The 23,964-nt window shown below is 28.6% G+C and overlaps 5 protein-coding genes and 1 long non-coding RNA gene across 12 annotated transcripts; 2 read left to right on the forward strand and 4 right to left on the reverse strand.

Moving 5' to 3' along the window:
• The first annotated feature begins 77 nt into the window (after positions 1-77).
• On the forward strand, positions 78-4,711 carry LOC127071674 (bifunctional arginine demethylase and lysyl-hydroxylase PSR). Its single transcript, XM_051011213.1, has 6 exons — positions 78-903; positions 1,361-1,566; positions 1,659-1,941; positions 2,008-2,363; positions 2,458-2,696; positions 2,838-4,711. The coding sequence occupies exons 1-6, from the start codon at positions 831-833 to the stop codon at positions 2,863-2,865; spliced, it is 1,185 nt and encodes a 394-aa protein (XP_050867170.1). The 5' UTR covers positions 78-830; the 3' UTR covers positions 2,866-4,711.
• Positions 2,742-13,017, reverse strand: LOC127071667 (kinesin-like protein KIF21A). 5 transcript variants are annotated; one of them, XM_051011198.1, is made up of 17 exons: positions 12,803-13,016; positions 12,645-12,742; positions 10,905-11,289; positions 10,368-10,814; positions 10,171-10,279; positions 9,897-10,100; positions 9,513-9,817; positions 9,195-9,438; positions 8,203-9,104; positions 7,782-8,128; positions 7,351-7,542; positions 7,085-7,210; positions 5,651-5,819; positions 5,473-5,578; positions 4,804-5,358; positions 4,440-4,710; positions 2,742-3,512 (listed from the first exon to the last, which is right to left on the reverse strand). In XM_051011198.1, the coding sequence occupies exons 2-17, from the start codon at positions 12,677-12,679 to the stop codon at positions 3,434-3,436; spliced, it is 4,476 nt and encodes a 1,491-aa protein (XP_050867155.1). In that variant the 5' UTR covers positions 12,680-12,742; positions 12,803-13,016; the 3' UTR covers positions 2,742-3,433. The 5 variants fall into 5 exon arrangements, with proteins under 5 accessions (XP_050867155.1, XP_050867156.1, XP_050867154.1 ...); XM_051011199.1 differs by having other exon boundaries at positions 7,351-7,539; positions 12,645-13,017; XM_051011197.1 differs by having other exon boundaries at positions 12,645-13,016.
• A 341-nt stretch (positions 13,018-13,358) lies between these two features.
• Positions 13,359-14,691, reverse strand: LOC127071677 (eukaryotic translation elongation factor 1 epsilon-1). 3 transcript variants are annotated; one of them, XM_051011218.1, is made up of 4 exons: positions 14,099-14,691; positions 13,855-14,030; positions 13,685-13,780; positions 13,359-13,576 (listed from the first exon to the last, which is right to left on the reverse strand). In XM_051011218.1, the coding sequence occupies exons 1-4, from the start codon at positions 14,241-14,243 to the stop codon at positions 13,445-13,447; spliced, it is 549 nt and encodes a 182-aa protein (XP_050867175.1). In that variant the 5' UTR covers positions 14,244-14,691; the 3' UTR covers positions 13,359-13,444. The 3 variants fall into 3 exon arrangements, with proteins under 3 accessions (XP_050867175.1, XP_050867176.1, XP_050867177.1); XM_051011219.1 differs by having other exon boundaries at positions 13,855-14,058; positions 14,145-14,685; XM_051011220.1 differs by having other exon boundaries at positions 13,855-14,058; positions 14,157-14,663.
• A 492-nt stretch (positions 14,692-15,183) lies between these two features.
• LOC127071673 (inosine-5'-monophosphate dehydrogenase) lies at positions 15,184-18,314 on the reverse strand. The gene is made up of 2 exons (XM_051011212.1): positions 17,813-18,314; positions 15,184-17,653 (listed from the first exon to the last, which is right to left on the reverse strand). Exons 1-2 carry the CDS (start codon positions 18,137-18,139, stop codon positions 16,409-16,411), a joined length of 1,572 nt encoding a protein of 523 aa, XP_050867169.1. The 5' UTR covers positions 18,140-18,314; the 3' UTR covers positions 15,184-16,408.
• A 210-nt stretch (positions 18,315-18,524) lies between these two features.
• Positions 18,525-19,116, forward strand: LOC127071679 (uncharacterized). Its single transcript, XR_007785182.1, has 2 exons — positions 18,525-18,673; positions 18,876-19,116. It is a non-coding gene; the product is annotated as an uncharacterized LOC127071679 (long non-coding RNA).
• On the reverse strand, positions 18,777-23,501 carry LOC127071670 (metacaspase-2-like). The gene is made up of 10 exons (XM_051011208.1): positions 22,304-23,501; positions 22,175-22,229; positions 21,970-22,113; positions 21,775-21,879; positions 21,552-21,704; positions 21,067-21,445; positions 19,614-20,932; positions 19,303-19,544; positions 19,044-19,234; positions 18,777-18,880 (listed from the first exon to the last, which is right to left on the reverse strand). Exons 1-10 carry the CDS (start codon positions 22,365-22,367, stop codon positions 18,848-18,850), a joined length of 2,685 nt encoding a protein of 894 aa, XP_050867165.1. The 5' UTR covers positions 22,368-23,501; the 3' UTR covers positions 18,777-18,847.
• Positions 23,502-23,964: the final 463 nt, after the last annotated feature.

The following is a 23,964-nucleotide window of genomic DNA, read 5'->3' on the forward strand; positions in this document are numbered from 1 at the left end:
ACGCGAGCTTCTTCTGTACCGGCGCATGCGCCGAATCGAACCGTTGAACTTCTGATCATATACTTACGCCAGACTTGTCGTGTCGACTATCGTCGTCGAGACATACCGAATTAGGCATCTTTTTGTTTTCCTTCAATCGTCTGTCTTTTTTGCGCACACATAATAGTTCAATAACGATTTTCTATTAATTAATCTTTTATTTCGAAAGCACGCATTACTTTTTATCGAAAATATTTAAAATTTATTAACAGTTTTATAGTTATAATCTTATTAAAAGTCTCTTTTTTTATTTTTTCTTTTTTTAAGTGCAATAACATATTTTCTTACATATAACCACACCAGATATGCTTTTACTAATATCCGAGCAGGTGTGGTTTCTTCCTTTTTAAAAGTATCGTACATATGGCACATGAACGTGATATTTGTCACGTAGGCCATTCAGGTGCGATTGTCAGCGCCTCTTATAATTCCAAGTGTATACGCTATACAATATTGAACATTTTCGCAAGAGTAATCATGTTAACGTAACTGCGCTAATTAAAAAGACAACAAATATAAAGCCATTGACATTTGACAAAGTTATATTTATTTGCGTAGGAGAAACGTTAAAGATTTAGCTTCGATGATCGAGCTATACTTGTATAAACGCTTTGCACTGTAGCGATCTGAAAATATCGACTAATGTTTTGACACGCCTCACGGGAATAAAAGGAACTAAAAGTCGCGGTTATCATTGAGCACACGACAGTGTAGCATAGGATTTTTCAAGTGTACGTTGTAAATACTTGTATTGTAATTAGAATAATTAATAGGATATTATAGTAGTTGTCATGACGGAGGAATTCAAGTTGGATCATCGTGCTAAGAAAAGGATTAAAGAAGTTAAAAGAAAAGCTAGACCAGGTGAATAAGTTTTACAATCAAATTTCTAACCTACTTATTAATATGTCAGAAGTATGTTTTCTACAAATCTCCTCATATTTTTTGCTTTGTACGTGTTATTCAAGTTGAAGCAAATGAAGTGTATTTGTTCTCAACATATTTTAAAAATGAAACGTAAAAATCGCTAATAACGTTGAGATAAATCTATACTATTAAGACCTTGGGGATGATGTAATATTGAATCTTCTAAAATTATTAAAATTAATACAATCCTAGTTATGTATATTTATAATTTGTAATTTTTTAATTCAATTTACAAGCAAATAAAAAAATGTATCGTAATGTATTACATTTCTATGCTAAGTATATTTTTATTCAAAGATATATTTTTTTTTATTAATTTTCTAAACATAAGAAAAGTATAGCACATGTTTTATATGATAATATAATGTTGTTTAATACATTAATATTTCTTTAGAACTTGGAGATAAAGTAGCTTGGACTCAGCATGGATATAGCAAAAAGTTTGAAACTTTTTGGAATTTCCAAGATAATGTAGAACGCATAGATGAATCTATAGTAATTACAGAAGAATTTATTGAAAAATATGAGAAACCTTATAAACCTGTGATAATACAAGGTGTTCAAAATGGTTGGAAAGCCCAACATAAATGGACTATAGAGGTAATCCTTAAAAAAAATAAATAAATTTTATATCGTAAACAAATATTAACTTGTACTTAGACTTACTCCAATAATATTCTGTCGGCATGCAGAGGTTAGTAAAAAAATACAGAAACCAAAAGTTTAAATGTGGAGAAGATAATGAAGGATATAGTGTTAAGATGAAAATGAAGTACTATGTACGATATATGCTCAACAATGAAGACGATTCTCCTTTGTATATCTTTGATAGTTCGTTTGGAGAACATCCAAGACGGAAAAAGTTATTAGAAGATTATGTTATTCCAAAATATTTTCGTGATGATCTTTTCCAACATGCGGGTGAACATCGTAGACCACCGTATCGGTGGTTTGTTATGGGGCCTGCTAGATCTGGTATGTACTGTATAAAAATATTATTAATGTATGAACGGATATAACAAAATCATTTATATATAATAGGCACAGGTATTCATATAGATCCATTAGGGACTAGTGCATGGAATGCACTGATTTCGGGTCATAAGCGTTGGTGCCTCTTCCCTACCAATACTCCTCGTGAGCTTCTAAAAGTAACTGCAGCTGAAGGTGGAAAACAGAGAGATGAAGCTATAACATGGTTTTCTGTTATTTATCCACGTACAAAATTACCTACGTGGCCTCAAGATTGCTTGCCAATAGAGATTTTACAAAATCCTGGTGAAACAGTTTTTGTGCCAGGTGGTTGGTGGCATGTTGTACTGAATTTAGATGAAACTATTGCAGTTACTCAAAATTTCTGTTCTCGTACCAATTTTCCAGTTGTATGGCACAAAACGGTACAATAACAATGAATACACTTCATTCATTCTTTACAACATGTACATTAAATTATGTAAATATAAAAAATGTATTTCGTTATTATCTTTTTAGATACGTGGAAGGCCAAAATTATCACGTAAGTGGTTAAAAGTACTCAGGGATAAAGAACCGGAACTTGCAGCACTTGCAGAAACAATAGATGTAAAAGAAGATACAGGAGTAGCCAGTGATTCATCAAGTGGATCTTCGAGTAGTTCTTCAAGCAGTAGCAGTAGTACTAGTCAATCTGAAGATGAAAGTGCAGATGACAGTGGTCAAGAGTCACTTACAGCACACAAAAAAAAGAAGAGGTACATAGAATATTTTATATTAAGTTTAAAGTAATAAAAAATGCATGTATTATAACATTCCATTTATTTTCTCTTTTGTTATTGCAAATATATTTAAAAAATGTAAGGCTTAAGGTATAATACTGTTTTTTTAATTTTTAGAAGAAAATTGAATAACAGCCAACCCTGACAATATCGAGTACATGGGACCTACAAAGATCTCAGACTGTACAGTATTAACCAACAATTATTGTTTGTACTAAAAATAAATATTATAATTATTACCACCCTAATGTTCATAATAAAATAAATGCTAGATAATACCAAACTATTCTTATTAGATAATGTTATTAATTTTACTTTTAGGCATATTATAACATTACGCTTAGTTTGCAGTTTGCTTATTTTGTAGCATTTGGCAGAATGAACTATACAAATAGCAAAGATTTTATATAGGTCATACTTTTTCTCTAATAAAATGCATATAGTAAATTAAACAAAATTCTATTTGAGTAGAACACGTTTTAAAATTTTTTTATCAGATCTAAAAATGTCTAAAAATTTATGCGAACAATAAATATAAAATAAAAGCAGCATTACTGAACAATAAAAAAAGCACATTTCTTTTTTATGTGAACTGTATTATTTTAATTGTTTTAGTTGCTTGCGATTGCTATAATTATATATTGCTATATAATAATAAATTAGATTAAAGTCGCCTACAATATAAAATAAATATAACCGATTATATTAAAGTGTTAACTTTTTAGTGAATTGCTTCTTTGGAAAGTTCTTGCATCTCTCTTATAGTAGCTCCACAATCTCACAGTTCCATCACTTTGCGTTGACACGGTAACCATGCAAAGTACCACATAGAAGCAAAGTAATAAAAATCAAATTAAATTTCCATTTCCATTAGGCATAATACATGTTTTAGAGACAATAAACCATTACACACAACGAATTTACAAAACTTGGGTGAATTATCATCAACTTGGAAGTGTTCTCTTTAGAATTAATGATGTGGAAAATCAATGCTTATTTCCAATGTGTATTTTGAATATACAATATTTGAATAAATATTAAGATTAATACATTTTAATATAGAATTATCATAGCACATTTACCGCGTAATCGAGACAAATATATGTTTTTGCTATTTTCTATTTAAAGTTATATAAAACAAATATTAAATATACAATTTATTTACGAATTTTTTAATATTATCGATGATATTTAAAATAAAGTGCATGTATATACGTATGTGTATGCATAAAAAAGCCAGTGACTATTAGCAAGACAAAAGATGCTACTAAATAAATAAATAAATAAATAAAAAATAGAAACCATTCAAATTTATGCAATATGCTCAAATTTTTTATGATAATCATGGAAACATTTTAAATGCCATAAAATATGTGTATTACCATATCAATAAAAAATAAAGAAAACAATAACAAGCAGCACAAAAATAAAGTAAGTTAAAGAGAAACTGTGGAAATAGACATAGTTAAAGAGGAATCAGGAATACGCCACAGCTTCACCTCTCCAGAGCTGCAATCAACATCCAAGTTGTTATTTCACTCAAGATATTATTAAATGAGCTGAACCTAAGCACATTTTTTGTGAAATTATTTATTTGCGAGTAATTTAAATAATACAACATCTGCCTTTATATTCAATGGTGCAGAATATTTATAAAATGTGATCAGTGCTTAGGGTGCAGCAATGAAAATAAAATAGATATAAATATAATGAACTCACTTGCTAGCAGTAAAAATGTGTTGTTGATTTGTTGTGACTGCATTAATTGCAGATCCATGTGCTCGAACTTCGCCAATAGAAGTACATTCTCCTGTTTGATCTTTGGGAACTGACCATGCTTTCAAAACACCACCACGACATCCTGACACCATTATAGAACCATCGTTTATTATACACAATCCTAGGATCCAATCTTTGTGTGCATTATTTAATGATTGAACTAATTCCATTCTACCTAAATCCCATCTTTTAATACACATATCTCTTGAACCTATAATATTATAGTTTTTAATTAGAGATGTTATTAATATAAAATAATAACGTTAAATAATATAAAATAATAATAAACAATAATAAGAGTTACCAGAAAATAGAGTACTGTCACTTGTAGCTAAACATTGAACTCCATCATAATGCGGCGGGGCTAAACTTACAGATTGACCAGAAGTATTAGGTTCAACAAGAGAAATCAAATGATCTTTACTGCCTGCTATTACTCTACCATCATCACCAACAGCTAAGCACATAACAGCTGCTGTATGAGGTGTACTTAATTTACCATTATATGTCAATTTACGAAGATCCCATATTCTCACTTTATCACTAGATGCAGTATACAATTCTCTTTCGTTTAAACTTAATACAAGATCATTGATAGTTGTTTCACCCACAGGTACTTGTAGTGTTCTAGATGGAGTCGATAAAGCAATTGGGCCACTTTGTGCTTGGCCTGATGAGAAAAGAGTTTTTATGCAAGTATTACCAGCTCGCAAATCCCACACTTTAACATAAGCTGCAGAGACACTAAATAATAAATGATGTAATGCAGAATATTTAACTGCGACAACATTATTTGGATGACCACTAAGTGTTAAATTCTCAATTCCGGTTCTTAAGTCCCATACTTTTACAGTACGATCTAAAATTTATAAATAACACATGTACAATTATTTCATTATAATTAATACATAATGTTTAATTAAAGTATTTAATTAAAATAAATTGTAAAATATCACTATGTATATATATTTACCTTTCGATCCACTAAAAAGTAAATCCGTAGTTGCATAAATAGTCAAAACAGCTTTACTATGCCCTTCTGCTATATGAGAACATTGCAGAACTGCTCGAGGTTGAGCCTAAAATATATAATAAATATTGAATAATATTTATATGATCTATGATAACTTTTATTCAATTAATCTAAGTACCTTTCCCTGATATTGGGAAATTATTCCTTTCATAGGCTGTGGATCTACAGACATTGGTTGCCTACTCGCAGTAAGTCTGGAGAAGACATTTTCTTCGCGACTATTGAAACGTCGGTATGTCGTTGGTGAACCAGGCGGTGAAGAAATATCCGTATGCGCTACCTGTTCCCTAATTGAGGTGTTTATTATGTTAGCATGTTAGTTAGCTGGTAGTAATCAGCTATAATCCCAGTTAATAGTCATGCCTTCATTGTATTAAAACACAATGCATGCGTGTGCATAGTAAGTACTATAATTATAAACCAATATAATTGATTAAAGAATATATGTATGTATAAGTTCGAAACATATGATTTGTTTAACTATTGAATAAATAAGACGCGAATTAATTTGACATAAATCAGCATAGTTAATGATAGTATCATACATGATAACATATCAAATATTAATATTTTATATCAGTTGTATGTTGTTTTAGCAATTTAGAGTTAAAAGAAAAGCGAAAGCACATACAATTATATGATATGAAAAATTGGATATAGAATATTTATATAAAGGCATTATAATGTATAAAGGAGGACTTTATATAAACATTATTACTGCACAGTATTATGGAAGGATTATTTGTGCAATTATTTATTAACTCTGAACGATACAAAAGTAAATCTTAAATCTATACAAATTGAAATTTTCTGTTATCAAATTTTATATTTTGTACATGTAAACAATTTCTGATTATTTTATTTCATAATGTGATGCAAAGCACAAAATGAATATCACATATTAATAAATTTATATAAAAAAAGGTAACATGTTTTAGTTTATAACTATAATACTTATAATACCAAACATTAGCAGTGTTCTTTAACAAATAGAATGTAGAATATTGTATAATACATAATCTTCTTTGTATATGATACACATGTTAGTAACATTACCTGATGTATTAACTTATGATAATCAGAAAGTAATTTAAATTCACCTTACATGAAGTTGTTTTAGAATTTAATATAAATTTATATCTGTGAAAGTAAAATAAACTTTGCAGTATTAAAATAAGCGTTTGTTCGTTTTTAATTTTTATTTTCTTCTTTATTTCCACAGATATAAATACTGTATTTATTAATATTTGCAGATATTTTCTGTAAGTTTATTAGGCAATATTATTCTTTTCTAAATACCGAACACGATCGTATTTCGATGTCGGAATTTTTATATTTTTTACTCTTTTACCAAAATGCATTCTAATTTTATTCCGTTTAATTTTTTCACTATATTTGTATTTATAATCCATCTTGTTATACTTTTGTGAAAGGCACCCATTTATTGAATGTAAATTCATTTCAGGAAGCTCACCGTGCATATAACAGAGCATCGAGACAAAGATATATGAGAAATACAAGAACAAAGATGTACTGCAGAATTATCACTCACATAGAACCTCCTCCAGGATGAAGTGGTCTTCGTAATGGTCGAGGTGATGTACTATCGCGACGACTCAAAGTTGGTGATCCACCAGTTACACCTGTATTATGTTGACTTCTAGTAAGTACTAATCCCCTGAAAAATTTACAAAATATGATGTATTTGAATTTGTACAATATATTATTAAAAATAATATACAAGAATATAAATAATTCGCAAGATGATTTAAAAATTAATGGTTAATAACAAAGCATGTTTCTAAAAGCTGAACCTACTTTAGGCTACCAGGTGCACTGGGTACCCTTGTGAGCGGATGATTGTGGTTTTGATTTTGATCTTCTACTTTTAAATTTTCTGGGCTAGCATGCACTCCATAGAGAAGCTCTTGAGGTTGAGTTGTTCTTCGCCTCACTTTATTATTTCGCTGTTTTTCTTCCATATTTATAATTTGATTGTAACTTTCACTGCTATACATAGAATATATAGACATAATATAAAAATAAAAAATACTAAGCATGCTCTGAATATCTTTCAAATTAATTTATACACATTTGCATATTGGCTGGCTGAGATAGATTTAACTACAGCTTCTTGTACTATAAGATGATTTTAAAACCATTTTTTACTTTCTGGTAGGAAAGTAAAGCAGATGCATCTATATATTGAAATTTATTTGTTAAATAATAAAGATCCTTTTTTTACTTACTTATCAGGGGAGGAACTTCTTGAGCTAGGAGGACTATATGTCGATGTATTATGATTATTTGTAAGAGACAAAAGATCTCGGTCGCGCAATACATGTTCAAGTAATTGATGCTGTACATCACTTTCTTGTGCTACTTGATTTAAGCGTGATTCCATATCTCTTACTTCAAGTTGTTTTTGTGCAGCTACGCAACTTTGTTCTACTGTAAATGCCAACATTCTTTGTAATAAATATTGAGCTTCGTCTACAGTACGAATAGTAGAGATTAATGCTTCAACACCAGGTTCACTCTCTGCTTCGCCATCTCCCATTTCTACCATATCTCTTTGACATTCAGCTATACTATCCTATAAAAATCACTTCGATTATTAGCAATAATTAATTAGTGCTATTTAAAAAATTAAAGAAAGTCTACTATTACCTGCAAATAGCTTATTTTACTTTTAAAATTGTCAATTTCTTCGTCAATGTCAGTAGTATCTCCTCTCGCAGTTGTCATAATATTTCTCTGTTTTTGTAATCTATCTAAATCTCTACCTAATTCATCTCTTTCTTGCAATAATCTTTCCATTTCTCGTTCTGTTTCAGCTGCAGCTTGTTTTGCCAATGCTTGTTTAGTAATAGTTCTCTCAAAAGTTTGCCATCGCTGTTTCAATGCTTTTGGATTAACAGGTTTGGAAGGTGTTCTACCAGCTACTTTTTGACTAAGTCCTCTATCTCTTTTTCGCAGTGCAGATACTTCCTCCTGTTTACGTCGAAGAACTACTTCCTTCATTCTTTTATCAGCTTCTAATGATCTAATCATATTTGCATTTCTTCGACTTTCTTTGCGTAACTGAGCTATTTCTCTATTACGTTTTAATTCATTTTCTTTGTGTCTTTGAGCCTCTTCTCTCATTTTATTCAAGAGCTTTACTTTAGCTCTCTTCATTTCTGCTAATTCATTTCGAAGTCCACGTAGTCTATTTTCGTTTTGAGATTGATTTTTAAGTAATCTCGCGTGTTCTTTTTTTGCTGATTGGAGAAGCCGCATTTCTTTCTGCATAGCAGATAATTTTTTTTCATATTCGTCTCTTAATTTTTTAACTTTCTCAGTGGGTGGTGCTGGCTGCTGTTGCAAAGAAGATAATACTTTATCCCTTTCTTCTTGTGTATCTTTGATACGCGCTTGCAATTGAGCAAGTTTGTCTTCATAATGTTGCTTCATTGTTTGTAGTCGTCTTTGAGAAAGCTCTAATTCCTGAATTAAACGCTGCTTGACATCGATATCGGACGTTAAAGCTTCTAATTCACGGCCCATAGCTTCTTCTTCCTCATCTTCCTCTGTGACAACCATCATAAAATTAATATACAATATTAGCAATAAATCAATATTTTTCAATGAATTATAACATGAAATATAAATAAACATACCTTTACGATCTGAATCATCGTCTGAATCATCCTCGCTAATAGAATCTTGTCCGTTTTCTGTGTCATCAATTTCTGTTTCATCCACAGCTTTATTTGTAGTATTAGCACTTTGCATTTGTTGCTCTTTTAAAGCAGCCAATGCTTCTACTTCTTTTTGCAATTCTTTTTTAGCATCAATTAAAACTGATGAAGAATCACTTTGTAAAATATACGAACTATCTCCATATGGATTTGCAGCATTTACCTTCAAGCAATATTTAGTTATAAAGAATTAAGGAAATAATTATACATGTATATGTTATGAATATAATAACATACCTGTATCTGTCTTTTTTTTAATTGGTGATACATAGCCTCTGCTTCTAACAAACGAGCTCGTAATTCTTCTATTTCCTGAACATATCCTTGCACCAAGCTAGTTACCTGTTCACCACTTCCACTTGATGCAGATACCCATTGTCCTGCTGCTTTCTCTGCTAATAAAAGTACATTTTTTGCAGTCAATGCCTCAACTGTTTCAGAAAGTGCTTTAACTCTTGTTCGAAGACTTTGTAGTTCACTGTTCAGCATCTGATTTTCATGCCATGCATCATTTACACCATCTTCACCAACAACTCTTTTTCCTGAAATCAAAATATATGAAAAAAATAACAGGTATAATAAATATTTAATTATGTACACAGAGTATATGTATATAAATACCTTGTCTATATTCCATTAATTCTAATTGAAGCTGTTGTATTTCTCTTCTAAGAGAAGCAATTGTTCTAGAACTCTTATCCTGATTAATAGTAACTTTGTTCTTTATATTTCTTGCTCTATTTGCATATTTTAAAGTACTTAAAGTTTCCATAAAATCTCTATCACTTGGTGAAACACAAGCTATCATAACAGTTTGACTATTGCCTGTAAACATTAAATTTTATCACAGAATGTATCCTGGGTGTTCTTTTATCCATTGTATATTTGTTATTACCTCCTAAAGAATCTTGCAATAATCTAGTTAATTTTGAATCTCTATACGGTACATGCAATGCTTTCTTTGCTTTATCTCCAAGTGCAGAAATTACATTTCCTAATGCCAACTATAAAATTAAAGATTCGTATGATAATATCGAATATAATTGAAGTTATAATACGGATTATTTATATGATAGATATTGTTAACCATACCAATCCACAATTTATAGATATGCCTTCTTTCGCTCTGTCCCCAGTAGCACCTGTTCTTTTTAGTCGTTCTGAACCAGCTAAGTCAACAAAATGAAATTTTGCAGTTAAAGTTTCAAATTCATTAGCTGGTTCAGTACCACTTGTATCCACATCGGCATCTGGATCTTCAACTCTAATGCATCTTTGTTGTTTCACATATAACGTAAATATTGCATGTGATCTTGATGATTGTGTATTCATTTGTGTGGAACCAGTTGTACGTGATAATGCTCCTAAACGTAGATATTCTAATGCTTGTTCTGGACTAGTTACAATTCTTGGTTCTACACCAGCTAAATGTATATTTCCAGCTGTATCTTCATGAATTCGTGCACCACCTCTTGGACCACCTGGCTCTAATAAATCCTTTAAATCTTCATTATATAATTCTAAAAATTGTGCTGTAACCTGCAGAAAGAATTAGATATTCAGTAATTCGTAATAAATAAGAGAAATAATTTATGCCATACATATAAAAATATGTTAAAGTAATTAAACCTTAAATTCTGGTGGCATTTGTGTACGTTCCCGAGCACGTTCTTGCTTTTCTGCTATTCCGTTAAATAAGTGCCTAATAGCTCTAGGAATTATGCCAACAATATTGTCATCAACTTCTACATCAAAGCCAGTACCCATTGTATATGTTTTGCCAGAGCCAGTTTGACCATAAGCAAGAACGGTTGCATTGTATCCATCCAAAGCACCTTCTACTAGACGAGCGACGCATGTATCATAAATGATGCTTTGACCAATTCCCGTATCAAAAACATAATCGTAAGTGAAGGCCTTATCTGGTCCAAGAAAGACCTGGGGTTCTCCAGGAGGTACTTGAGTACAAATCCGGCACATATCAATTACTTCTCTAGCTACTTGAGGCCTTATTCTGTAATAAATATAACATTTATGAATATATTTCTGTTAAATATTAAAATTAATAACAAAAATTTAATAATATTTAATGACAAAAATTACATTCTCTATTAATTAAAAAATATAAATCATCTAAAAATGAAGTGAATTGTTTAATTCGTACATGTAAAGAAAAATTTCTAAAATAAAACATTTTTCATTTTATAATGCTGATAACATAGTGTTTGTATCTATAAGATATTAAAAAATCTATATTCTGAAGTAAGTGTTAATAGGACGCACTTTTTCGTAACGAGTATATACGATACGCATACAAAGGTAAATATGTGTATATTACGAATAGAAACCTGCTACATGATCCCGGCATACTATTAGTTACAAAGTATAGGTAGGGGGAAACGGGGAAGAGAGTGGCCCATTCATCGGAAATTCAGATACCTGAGCGTTTGTTACGTAGCCGGCAATAAACCTACACACCTGTTTCTTATAAGGAGATATTATGTGATCAAGCGATTTAATAGTTAGACGATGCGTAGAAAAAATGACAACGCCTAAGATAATTCTTAAGTAAACAAAGAATAGGAAAATACAAATCGAATAATACATATTATATCAATAAGAATATACGCCGCTGATTATAACATTTAGATAACATCGATAAAATAAGTTTTTCTTTGAATGAAATCCTTGAATATTTCTTCTTTGCGAATATCATACAGACAAATCAATATCGTGCATTATGTCGCGTCAATTTGTAGCGGACGCTACCACAAATAGCGCAATAAGAACTGCAGAAAATTTCTCTTGTTACTCTTTTATATTTAACAAAAGAAAAAATAAATATTGCAATATAGTATACATAACTCTATTAGCCTTTGTTAAAGGAATGCGTAGAAAGTTTTCTTCGTAATATTCGTATCAGGATGTAATAAAAAAGGAAGAAAAAAAAAAAGAAAAAAAAGCATTGCAAGAAAATTTTACTAGTTTGGTAAAATATTTCAAGTACATGATTATATAAAAAGAAATTCTTTTTAGAAAGAAATCTTCCATGTTGATAATATAAAAAAACATGAAAGTAACACAAGCTATAAGAAAATATCTCATTATTTTAATTAAAAAAAATCCAAATAAAACTGAAATAAATAAAATACGTACTGATATTAAGGGCATAATCTACAAATCGTAATTATAAGAATATTTTTATAAGATATGAAATGACATCGATAAAAAGTATCCTTGGAACTGCAATCTAATATATATATATACAGTACGTATATGTTAGTAGAACACAATGATGAATATTTGAGAACATGTATAAGTGGAAAGTTGTGCCTTGCAAGATTTTATATTAAAATTGATTTAACTCACCGTACAGCAACGCGTACACTCGAATCATCAGCCATTTCGATGTTATATTAAAAGCGTACAGATTTTTAAGTCTTCAAGCGATGCGTCCTTAGCGAAATCTATGAGAAAAGTAGCACTAAATTAGGCCGTATTATTTCATTCGATTCTTTTTACGTTACTTCAATGTGCTTCCTTGTCGAACGCGCACGCATTAAACGCGGCGATCGTGAAAATTCCGCATTTTTTGAGAACAACGGGCAAAATCGCGACTGCAAATTACGCTCGGACATTTCACATAACGCGAGAAAAAGTCTCTACTATGTCTATGTTGGTCCAAGGACTAGATGGATCGCCAACTCGAAGAGTAAAGTAATGAATATCTTCGGTCAAGAGAACCAAGCTCGAACAAAGATTTTAATCACATTATAATTCGGTAGATGACGCTGACTAACGTTATTATTTTTATTTTTATTTTAACAATTGATTCTTATGTTAAATTATTTCATTTATATTCCTACATTATTTATAAACTATAAATATGCTTATTATTCAAAAAAGCATCTACATCGAATACATTTTTGTTATCGACAACAGAACTAAGATACTAATGCCATCTTTTAGTTGATTCTTCTATTCAACTGATAAAAATGTTACTTTTGTCTTTTGATAAGTTTGTAAACAAGTTATATACATATACAAAAATTTGTTTTAAATTGTAGAAATTTCAAACAAGTATTTCTCCTTGTACTATTTATTTTGTTATAAATATCGACTGATTAAAACAGTATACAAGATAATCAAACAAAATTTATTTATTTACTTTATAAGAATAGATGCATCAAATTAAATGAGATTAAATCCAATGTCTGCCTCAATTTTTTGTCTTGCTGTACATTGTCAAACCATCTAGATACATGAACATATTGTGCCTTTTCCTGGTGACTTAATTCACTCTGCAACAGTAAAAGAGGATAGAAAGATTACATTGATCCGCAGACTTTACTAAGGATTCCTAAGAGGTTAGAACCAATTTTATATTTAATTATTGCGCTTTTTTTTACCATTATTTTATATAAGGTATAATAAAGTGCAATATCTGCAATAGTTCGCTTTGTACCACTTAAGTAAGTATGATCACTCAATGCTACATTTAATTCCTGTAATTAAAAGAAATGAATAATTTATTAACTTGTTATATTTCTTGATAATTACATAATCTTTTCTATATTACCTTTAAAACTCTTTTTGCATGAGCAGAAGTATCTGCATAATTAATACAAATTATTATATATTCTAACCATTGACGTGTTAAAGCCTGTGTCTCTTTATCATTGCCAAGTATATCAGGATATATCGAATTCTTTACCAAAGTTTGTATTAGAGTACTAAAATACGTAACGGGTTCGTCTGCTTGTAAATTATTAATATTTGTTATCTACAAATAAATTAAAAATTAAATATATAAATTAGAATACCTGCTGTTTTTTCTTTTTTTAAATTAGTCGTAATAAATAAAATAACCATGATTTTTACATTATTTTCACAGAAACGTAATTTGTCTGGAGAAACATTTAGATATTTTATAATTTTGTCTAGACATTCAACATTGCACACAACCATCTTATAAACAGTTATTAAGAAAACGTCGTAAACTTTTCGAAGCAATAATACAGAAGTGAATATAGGTTATGTTAGTCGCTTTGTAATGCACCGGACAACTATGCAGATGGCTATACTATAGCTATGTACATACACTTTTAATTTTTAAAAATCAAATTCAAAATGATATTCAAAATTTTATTCTCTGATATAATACTTTTACGATGATAAAATCCACAAATTCATCTTATTCTATCCGTATAATAAATATATATAAATTAATAATGATTTTATGTATATGAATTTTACGATTGTACTGAAAATAAAAAGACTTCGAAATAATATGATACAATCGGAAATTATTATAACATAAATAATGAAAAAGCATTTTAAATCGCATGCATTTTACTAGACGAAGACTGCTTCTTTAAGCCTTACGAATAAGACACATCGATGAACGACAATTCTCACCTTGAGCAACCCTATCATGTATTACGTGATTCGTAATGCCTTACAACTAACAGGAATATTACAGTTCTGCTCTAAAAGAACTTAGGAATGCATTTAGTAAACATTGTATTAAACGCCGTTTATATATATATATATATATATATATATATATATATATATATATGTATGTATATATAACAATTATCATAACTATCTGATATGGTTTTTTGCTATTCGTGATTAAACATTGAATGATAATATTTCAAAGTTTACTTTTTTCTTAATAACATATATATAAGAACATATGATGCTACAATATGTAACTCTCTAGTAAGGATAAAAAATTCGTATAAACATTATACATTTACGGTTTATAACGTTAAGTACATATTTATTTTAAACGTACAGTTTTCTATAACAACATTTGTATAAAATATAGATCATAAAATTGAGCATTTAGATCTCTAAAATAACTCAAACTAGGAGATTGGCTAATTTAGTTACACAAAGCCAGATTTTAAGATTTTTATTTTTAAAATTGAAGGATTTAAGCTAGATTCCAAGCCAAGGATTAAGCCATAAAAGTATTTGTATAATTTGTAAATTACATCAAAATACATGACAAAGTATAAAATTTTGGCAAATTATAATTAGTTTTCATCATCCCATCACATTTTTCAATATAATACTACTTTTTGATGTAGTAATTATACCTTTGTTTCATAAGTCAGTCAAATTTGATATTTTATAATATTTATGTATAATTAAATAATTGTAGAATTTTCAAATTCATATTTCTAAATATGCAATGTTTAAAGTAAAAATTAAAATTCAACATTTTCTTGTATAAAACAGTTTTCCTAACATATTTTAGAGTTATGAATTAGAAAAATTAAAAGAAAACTAATACTACGGAAAGATTAAAAGAATCACATGTTTACAAAATTTTCCTGAAGAAAATTATGCTATATTTACAGATGCTATAACTTGTGAATAAAAACAATGATGCAAAAACTAAGATACTAGTTTTTTAATTAAAAAAATATTTATGTACTTCATCCGAAATTTTTCTTGATTATGAATGTACAAAGTACATGCAGTTGCTGCTTTATGAAAAATTATTTATAAACAACAATATAATTGTCTTACTCAATTACAGTGTTTTATCAATACTAATAAATATATTAGCAATTATAACAATCAATTAATTAAATAATCAACAATAATCTATTTCTGACTTTTTAGTAATTTCTTTGTACATTCTATCAGTACTGAAATATACTCACTCAAATATATAAAGGTTGCCAACAAGATTACTATTGAAACAGAAAAATTATTAAATTAGAAATTCAATACAGTAAAGTTTATATTCATATCTTAAAACTTAGAAAGGTTTAATCTTTCTGATGAAGAGATATTTTTTCAAATTTTTCCTTGTCACATGTAACATAATATACCTAATTTATTATATAATGTTAACACAAACTTATTGCTATGTATCATTAATCGTTAATAAAATTATATTTTTATTAATAGTAAAATATAGTAAAACACATGAATAGTTCCACAACTATTAGGTTGTAAGATAAATAAGTATAAACACTGAATATAAGCGAACTTATTTATGTTACGATCTAATATATTAATATATAACAGCATTTTCAATACCCATAGTAGTCATATGCAGTTAAATGCAGGTACTTTTGTTGTGTATATATCTCTTACGAATTACATGTTCAAAATAGACGTTTTTCATAAGAAAACAGACTATGGACATTTCCTTCCTGCTGAGCAGAAGGCGTTCTTCTTTCAAATTTCAATTCACCACTATATGTCATGGATCTTAAAGTAGATATTGATTTTGCACCAATGTCTTGACATCCATGTTTTATACCGCATAGTAGATAAGGAACAAATTTAAAAACTGATCCCTTGTCCACTATTGAACCACTTACGCCTTGAGCTACTTTTAATTTGTCCATTTCATTGTGGAAATACCTATCCATAGCTGAACCCTTTGCATCAGCCCTATTCATGGCTTCTAAAGAACCCATTCCTCTGTACTTTTTTAGACGGACTCCATCACTGAAAAAATATTCACCAGGTGCCTCTGTAGTTCCAGCTAATAATGATCCCATCATAACTGTTGATGCACCTAAACTAAGACCTTTGATGATATGGCCAACAGATTGTACACCACCATCTGCTATAACGGGTATTCCAAATCTCCTTGCATACTCTGCTACTTTGTAGACAGCGGTAGCTTGTGGTCTACCTACTGCCATTACCTCTTGAGTAATACAAATAGATCCAGAACCCATACCTACACGCAATGCATCGGCTCCTGCTTCTATTAAATTTTTAGCTTGTAGAGTAGTTACTACATTGCCTGCAATAACTTGCAAGTCTGGATATTCTGATTTGATATATTTTATCATATCAATTTGGTATATTGAATTTCCTTGAGATGAATCTAATACAACTACATCTACTCCGGAAGCTGTTAAAAGCTGTAGTCTTTGCTTATCAGAATTACGTGTTCCAATTGCAGCACCTACTAATAATTGTTTATTTGCATCTTTACTAGCGCTTGGATAGCTACGATTTTTCTTTAAATCAGTTCTTGCCATTAAGGAAACAAGTTCTCCTTTTTCATTGACTATAGGAAGTTTCCCTTTTTTTGATTTTTCCAGAATTACATTAGCTTCTGGTAATGTTACACCAGCTAATGCAGTGATCAGATTATCTAATTTTGTCATTATTGATTCTAATTTCGTATATCTTTGATTAATCGAATCTTCAAGGAAATCAATGTCTCTGGAAGTAACAATACCTAAAAGTTTACCACCTACTTTTCCATTATCTGTGATAGGTATACCAGAAAACCCATGTTCACTTTTTACATTTAATACATCATTGACAGTATGCTGAGGTGAAAGTACAACTGGATCTCTAATAAAACCATGTTTATATTTTTTTACCTAAAAAATGTATAAAATTATGTACTAAAATAAATTATCTACTAAAATAGAGAATGCTTAGAAAATTTATTAGTTTCTGAAGGTAAAGAAAGTACTATGTTAAAAAGAATAGAAATAAATAATAGAAATATAAAATATCAAAAATATTCTATCACATACCTTATGGACTTCGTTGGCTTGATATTCAGGCGTGCAATTATGATGTATTATACCGATTCCACCACATAGAGCCATGGCAATTGCCATATCTGATTCCGTAACAGTGTCCATTGGAGAGGAGACCAACGGAGCTTTCAATACAATCTTCTTAGTAAGTGGTGATAATAAATCTACCTCATCTGCGGTAAAATCAATATATCCTGGCAAAATAATGAAATCATTATACGTAAGTCCATCGCCGTTGGCAAACAGTTGTGCCAGCGAAAGTCCGTCTTCCGGCAACGGTACATCTGCCGGCATCGTGTCACTAATTATATAGTCAGCCATTGTCTTAAATGTATTCTCTTGGTCTTTCAAATTTAGAAAATACTATTACTATCGTGGATTTTTTCTTCCAACGTGGATCACTATATCTCAGATAATAAACGTCGATGATCCAGCACCGAAAAATACACTCCTCGCTAACCTGGTAAAATGACCGAAAAACATGTGCGCGCGTCTCTTATATACTTGTATGTTCTCCCGCCTTCAAGATGGCGCTATAGAAGCTCCCGAAAATATACGAAGTTAACCGAAGTTTGCGGCTACTCCCTTCTACGATTATTAGAAAAGATTTCTATATAGTTACGCATATCTAGTGAAAAAAGTATTACTAACCTTTAAAGCTGAAAAAGATTTTAAAGAAAAATTAATGAAGGGACAGTTGGTAGGTTATAATAATTCTACACGAAAAACACTCTTATATCTTAATTTGAATAGTCTTGTTTTTTTTTTGTTACTATAAAAATATTAGTCTTTTATAGGTCGTGCCCTTTTTCTTTTTTAGGTTCTTTAAATCATTTATTTGGAAAATTAAAACAGGTCTAGTTTATTTACATTTATATTATAAAATGTTTATGAAGAACTAATCAAATTTTTTATTATACATATATAAAATAATCTTTATATAAAAATAACAAAATATATCAAAATACTTTTCATTTAATACACGTTTCACTTTTCATTTTGTATATAATGAAATAATCACTAGCAAGATTAAGATATGCTGTTACATTTCTTACAGGCACGCTGAAAATCACAAAAATCTACAGAAATTTTAATCACTTATCCTTAATTGTTATATATGTCATGTATTATCATAAAATTCTAACAATCATACCAAAAAGCAAAATATTTACTTTATATATTTTATAAACATTCTTCAAAATTAATGTATTTTGTTAAGTCTTACCGGCTGGAAGAAGATTCTATAAAATGTATTGAAGAAACTATTAAAAGCCTCTTTAAAGGATGAAATTACATAATTTATTATGAGTTCAATATATGTGAAGTCCTCATAGTCATCATAATCTTCATAAAAGAAATAATCATAGATCATAGGTAAAAATACAACCAAGGCATACATTATAGTACCAAAAAATACTGGAAGTAAATATAGTTTTCAAATTTTGATTAGAATTTATCTTATATAAAGTATTATATACACTTACCAATGGTTTTTAATTTTATAAATCGTTTTTCAATACATTTTTCTTTTTTATGTTTAATTTTGTGTATAAATGTAGATGATGTAATGGAATTTTCATAAATATCTGTAGCTATCTTAGAAACCATGTTTTGTACAGTTTTATTTTGAGTGCCTCCTGTTGGATCTAAAGATTGCCTAATATTTCTATTAACATACAATTGTTTTGTTTGTGTTGTATCACTTGAATGTTGTAAAGTGGAATCCCTAAATAATATTGATTTATATATGTGTATATATATATATATATATGAATATGCATAATGTAGAACTTACAGATTTTTATTAATTATACTTGACAAAGCTGAACATTGTTCTATTGTTTGCATCTCTGGATTAAATTTTACTTCATCATTATAAATATTATTATAGAATGATTTGTTTTTTCTTCTTTTAACATAAGGAGTTTCTAATGCTACTTTATGAAAATATTTTTGTTGTATATTTTCTATGTTGCCTGTTTTTTGTTTTAAATTATTATAGTATTCTAGATAACTTTTATTTAATAATTCTTGTGTTTTAAGAGATATTCTTATAGGATTGTCAATAGAAGTATTCTTATCTGATCTTTGCAAACCATTATATTTGTTTTCCTCATTTTGCTGGCAAAAGACATCACAAGACACAGTAGGATTTTCAACTAAAGATTCCATCTTAATGCAATTCGTATTTACATCTTTATTCCTTTCATCAATAGGTTTCTTTAGCATTAAGTAATGGCAATTTTTTTCTTTTGTATATTGTTCAACTTTTGGAAATCTTTGACCGTGTTTACAGTTTGTTTGCTGATAACCTGGCCATAATAAAGTACAATTAGAATTTATTATACCAGATCTAGATTTTTTTTGAAAGTACAATCTTGCTTTTTTCGAAAAGTTAGCTTTTATTCTTCTTCGCCTGGATGTAATATAAGGTTCTGATGATTGAAAGAACTTTTTAATATATATATTTTCTTTATGCAATAAATTTTGTTCAGATCTCATTTTGCGCCGTTGATTTAAAGTACATTTTTTAAAATTTGGAACTTTAGTAGATATATAAGCATTTGAATTATTAATTTTTATTGGCTGTTGATGTGATGTAATTTTCAAATGATTGTTAGAACGATTAAAATCATTATTATTATCAACAGAAATATAAATTTTATCGTTATTTGGTAAAGAAGAAGTTTCATAATAATTGTTTTCAACTATGGGCTGCTCTGAAGTTCTATCCTCTATTTTCTTATCTAAAATAAGAGCCTCTTGTCTAACTTGTGTATCTGTAGTATCAACGTTGTTAGTATTTACTATTTCATGCTTTTGCTGTAGATTGTCCAAATTTTGTTTTTCTAATGATAATGAATGAATATCTGAATTTTTATGTTTTATTTTAAATTGTGTAGTTGTACATAAGTCAGTTATTGGTAAAGTATTTGTAATACAAGGGGAGATATTGACATCCCCTGATGTACAAGTTGATATTTGTAGAGGTATATTTTGATATGTAATTATTGGTACTTGTACATTGTAACATTGTGTTGTATACTGAGGTATAGGACTAGGTAAAGAATGTACTTTCTTTTTCATAACAAGTAAAATTTGACCATCACATTCCTAAATAAATATAAATTTTGCTTGATTAAAATGTCAAATTATTGATTTATAATCTATCACTTACATTAACAAAATCTATAAAAATGTTAATAAGATACATAAATCATATAAATATTGAATATATTAATACATACATTAGAAGATTGTAATGATTGATTTTCTGATAGCACTTTTAAATCATTCTTTGTTTTAGTTTCTAATATACATTTCTCGTTATAGGTAGAGGTTGATATTTGTTCATCTTTGGATATTTCATTTTCTATAATATTTTTAGTTTTTTCTGGAACGGGATCAATATTTTCTTTGATGTCTATAGAATCTATTTTACTTGTATTATTTATATTTGTAAAATTATTTGTATTATGATCCTTTGCTAGATGAAGTTTACATTCTAATTTGTTGTTATCTTCCACATTGCTTTTATCTCTGTTTAGTTCTTGTATGAAATGACTATTATTATTTTTAATTTCTTCATTTTCTGGCTCCTTTATACTTTCTTGTGTTATCTGATAGCTATATAAAATACTTATTTTAGATGCCATGAAGTCTGTTGTAAAATCTAATGTTATAATTGCAATCAAAATTAAATATTTCTTATTAATAACTAAATAAATTGTACATATTTAAGTTTTTTCCAGAAGCAGTTTTCTTCATCATTTCACAGGGAAATTGTGATTGTTTTATGATAGAAGCACTCTGTTGTGGTTCTTTCGAAGTATTATATTGTTTAATAGATTCTGTTGGTGTAGTCTGATTTTTTACTGCAGTTACGCTATAAAATATTTTAATAAATTATTATATAAACGCAAAACATCCACTTTGCATATTGTAAAACATTATACCGCTTAAAACGAGGATCTAATGAACCAGGTTTCCTTTTTATTGTATTAAGTGTTAATTGATGTACGGAAGAATCAAAATCTTTCATTTCCATTGTTTTGAATGATCTACGATTTTAAAAGAATTTCTAACGTGTATTTTGTACTTTTAAAAATTTTATAATAATTATGAGGTTATTTTTCTAACATATCACTTACTGATGTTGTGGTGTGCGTACTGTAGTACGACTTCTCCTAGGTGTACCTGTTAATGTAATAACGCACGGAGGATGAATTATGTCATCAGCATCATCTACTAATTTACGTGGTGGAATTTTTGGCCATGATGGATCTTCAGGTACTCTAAATTTATGTCAAAACTTTGTTTACAACATATATTACGAGTTATAAATTTGTTACTTACCTCAATGATCCAACATTGTATTTTTGTGGAATTGGTAATAAATTTTCACTGTTTACTACAGTAAAGTATATTAAACAGAAATATTATTACAATATAACTTGTGACACTATTCTGTTCTAACATATTTACCTTTAATATTTAATTTAAGTGCACTTTTATCATCTAAACATGACATATTAAAATAATCATACATTTCAAAATTATTCTCTTTAATTTAAATAAACTTCTTTTTACTTCCAAAGTTAATGTAATAGTAATGCAATAAAAAATGAAAAATTATGTAACCATGTATATTGATTACATTTTTTTCTATTGATAGTCTTGCAGTCCACTTAATTTTTTTCTTTTGTTTTTTATGAAAACATTTTTAATATTTACTTATGTATCTAGGTAGAATATTTTAAATTTATAAATATGTATTATAAAAATATTTTTTATCATTTCTGTTACTTATATAAAAAATTGAACAAAAAGAAAACTTAAAAATTACAAAAATTCACTCTGGTTGTGATAATCGTAAACATAGGTATCCTTTATTCGCATAGTGGGTAATATATATACAATCAATCAGTTATTGTTTGGAAACCTTAATGCTAAAGATTAATAGTTTGAGATTCATATTTTATCTATATTTTATAGATATAGTACAATAGCAAAACTGCTTTGTTGGGAATATCTATGACTTTGATAGAAAAAATGAATACTAAAAATAATGATTTATGTGTGAGGTAATAAAGTTTGTACATGTAAACATAACAAGATTCAATGTAATCAGATGTATATACATATATAAATAGTATACTTATAACTACTTCTATATCTATTATAATTGTTTATTGCACGTAAAATTATATGATTAAATATATATTATATTACATATACATCACTTGAAATATTGTTATAAACAAGGCCATATATAATAATAGTATTTGTTATATATCATATGATCATACAATAATATTGATATTGTAGAATATGAATGACTAGATAAATAAATAATAAGACATATGAAAAGAAAGACTTAAAAAAGATTATTCTACCAGATGTTGCTATTATTTTTCATTGTATATCAATCATACAGTCCTAAGTTATAACTCCAGTTTGTCAATTCATACTTATTAAACGATCACTTCAATATTTACTGTCTACTGTTTACTGCCGTTTGCTATCCGTTATCACTCTCATTATTTGCTGTTATACCACATGACCTATACGCATGTAGTACGTATAATCCAGGTTTTTTGTTTATATATATATATATATATATTCATGTACGTTATATATGGTATTTACAAATGAGAATATATTTTCGTTTGAGCGCTCGACTACTAGATGGAGCTCAAAATCTTAATAATTGATTAAAGATATTAAGATTGCATGATTATATCTATAATCGCTAATAATTATTAAAATCTAATTTACAAGTTTTAATTTTTATACTTCGATATCATGTAGTTTTTCATATGTCCACTATTTAAAAAAATATTTAAAATAAAAATTATGTGAATCAATAACATCTGGATATTTATTTTTCAAATTTCATTTGATATTAAATTATATATATTTATTTTTAACTTTTTCTAAAAATTTTTTTCCTTTTAACTTGATCGAGAAAGTTCTTCCCAGGATAAAGTAGAAAAAAAATAATTTATTTTGTAATAGATCAGTAAATATCTTTTATATACGGATAATTTTATGATCGTATATATATCACATGATGTCATATGTAGAATATATGTATGTAGTTTATCGAATGTATAGTGTGCAGTGGGAAATTGGCGCGAAGTATT

The sequence above is a fragment of the Vespula vulgaris genome, chromosome 22 (genome assembly GCF_905475345.1).
Source record: "Vespula vulgaris chromosome 22, iyVesVulg1.1, whole genome shotgun sequence".
Classification (NCBI taxonomy): Eukaryota; Metazoa; Arthropoda; class Insecta; order Hymenoptera; family Vespidae; genus Vespula; species Vespula vulgaris.

What these genes read in the sequence shown, in the direction of transcription:
- LOC127071674 (XM_051011213.1), top strand. Translation starts at nt 831, where the DNA reads ATGACGGAGGAATTCAAGTTGGATCATCGTGCTAAGAAAAGGATTAAA. An exon ending in TATGGGGCCTGCTAGATCTG is followed by an intron (nt 1,942 to 2,007) that starts GTATGTACTGTA and finishes TATATATAATAG; the next exon opens with GCACAGGTATTCATATAGAT. An exon ending in CAGTTGTATGGCACAAAACG is followed by an intron (nt 2,364 to 2,457) that starts GTACAATAACAA and finishes TTATCTTTTTAG; the next exon opens with ATACGTGGAAGGCCAAAATT.
- LOC127071667 (XM_051011198.1), bottom strand. Translation starts at nt 12,679, where the DNA reads ATGGCTGATGATTCGAGTGTACGCGTTGCTGTACG. An exon ending in AGTGTACGCGTTGCTGTACG is followed by an intron (nt 11,290 to 12,644) that starts GTGAGTTAAATC and finishes TATTTATTACAG; the next exon opens with AATAAGGCCTCAAGTAGCTA. An exon ending in ACTTTTTAGTGGATCGAAAG is followed by an intron (nt 5,359 to 5,472) that starts GTAAATATATAT and finishes TATAAATTTTAG; the next exon opens with ATCGTACTGTAAAAGTATGG.
- LOC127071677 (XM_051011218.1), bottom strand. Translation starts at nt 14,243, where the DNA reads ATGGTTGTGTGCAATGTTGAATGTCTAGACAAAATTATAAAATATCTA. An exon ending in AAAAAAAGAAAAAACAGCAG is followed by an intron (nt 14,031 to 14,098) that starts GTATTCTAATTT and finishes ATTTACAAGCAG; the next exon opens with ACGAACCCGTTACGTATTTT. An exon ending in ATACCTTATATAAAATAATG is followed by an intron (nt 13,577 to 13,684) that starts GTAAAAAAAAGC and finishes TTACTGTTGCAG; the next exon opens with AGTGAATTAAGTCACCAGGA.
- LOC127071673 (XM_051011212.1), bottom strand. Translation starts at nt 18,139, where the DNA reads ATGGCTGACTATATAATTAGTGACACGATGCCGGCAGATGTACCGTTG. An exon ending in AAGCCAACGAAGTCCATAAG is followed by an intron (nt 17,654 to 17,812) that starts GTATGTGATAGA and finishes TACATTTTTTAG; the next exon opens with GTAAAAAAATATAAACATGG.
- LOC127071670 (XM_051011208.1), bottom strand. Translation starts at nt 22,367, where the DNA reads ATGTATGATTATTTTAATATGTCATGTTTAGATGATAAAAGTGCACTT. An exon ending in GTACGCACACCACAACATCA is followed by an intron (nt 21,880 to 21,969) that starts GTAAGTGATATG and finishes TTAAAATCGTAG; the next exon opens with ATCATTCAAAACAATGGAAA. An exon ending in TTAGATCCTCGTTTTAAGCG is followed by an intron (nt 21,705 to 21,774) that starts GTATAATGTTTT and finishes AATATTTTATAG; the next exon opens with CGTAACTGCAGTAAAAAATC.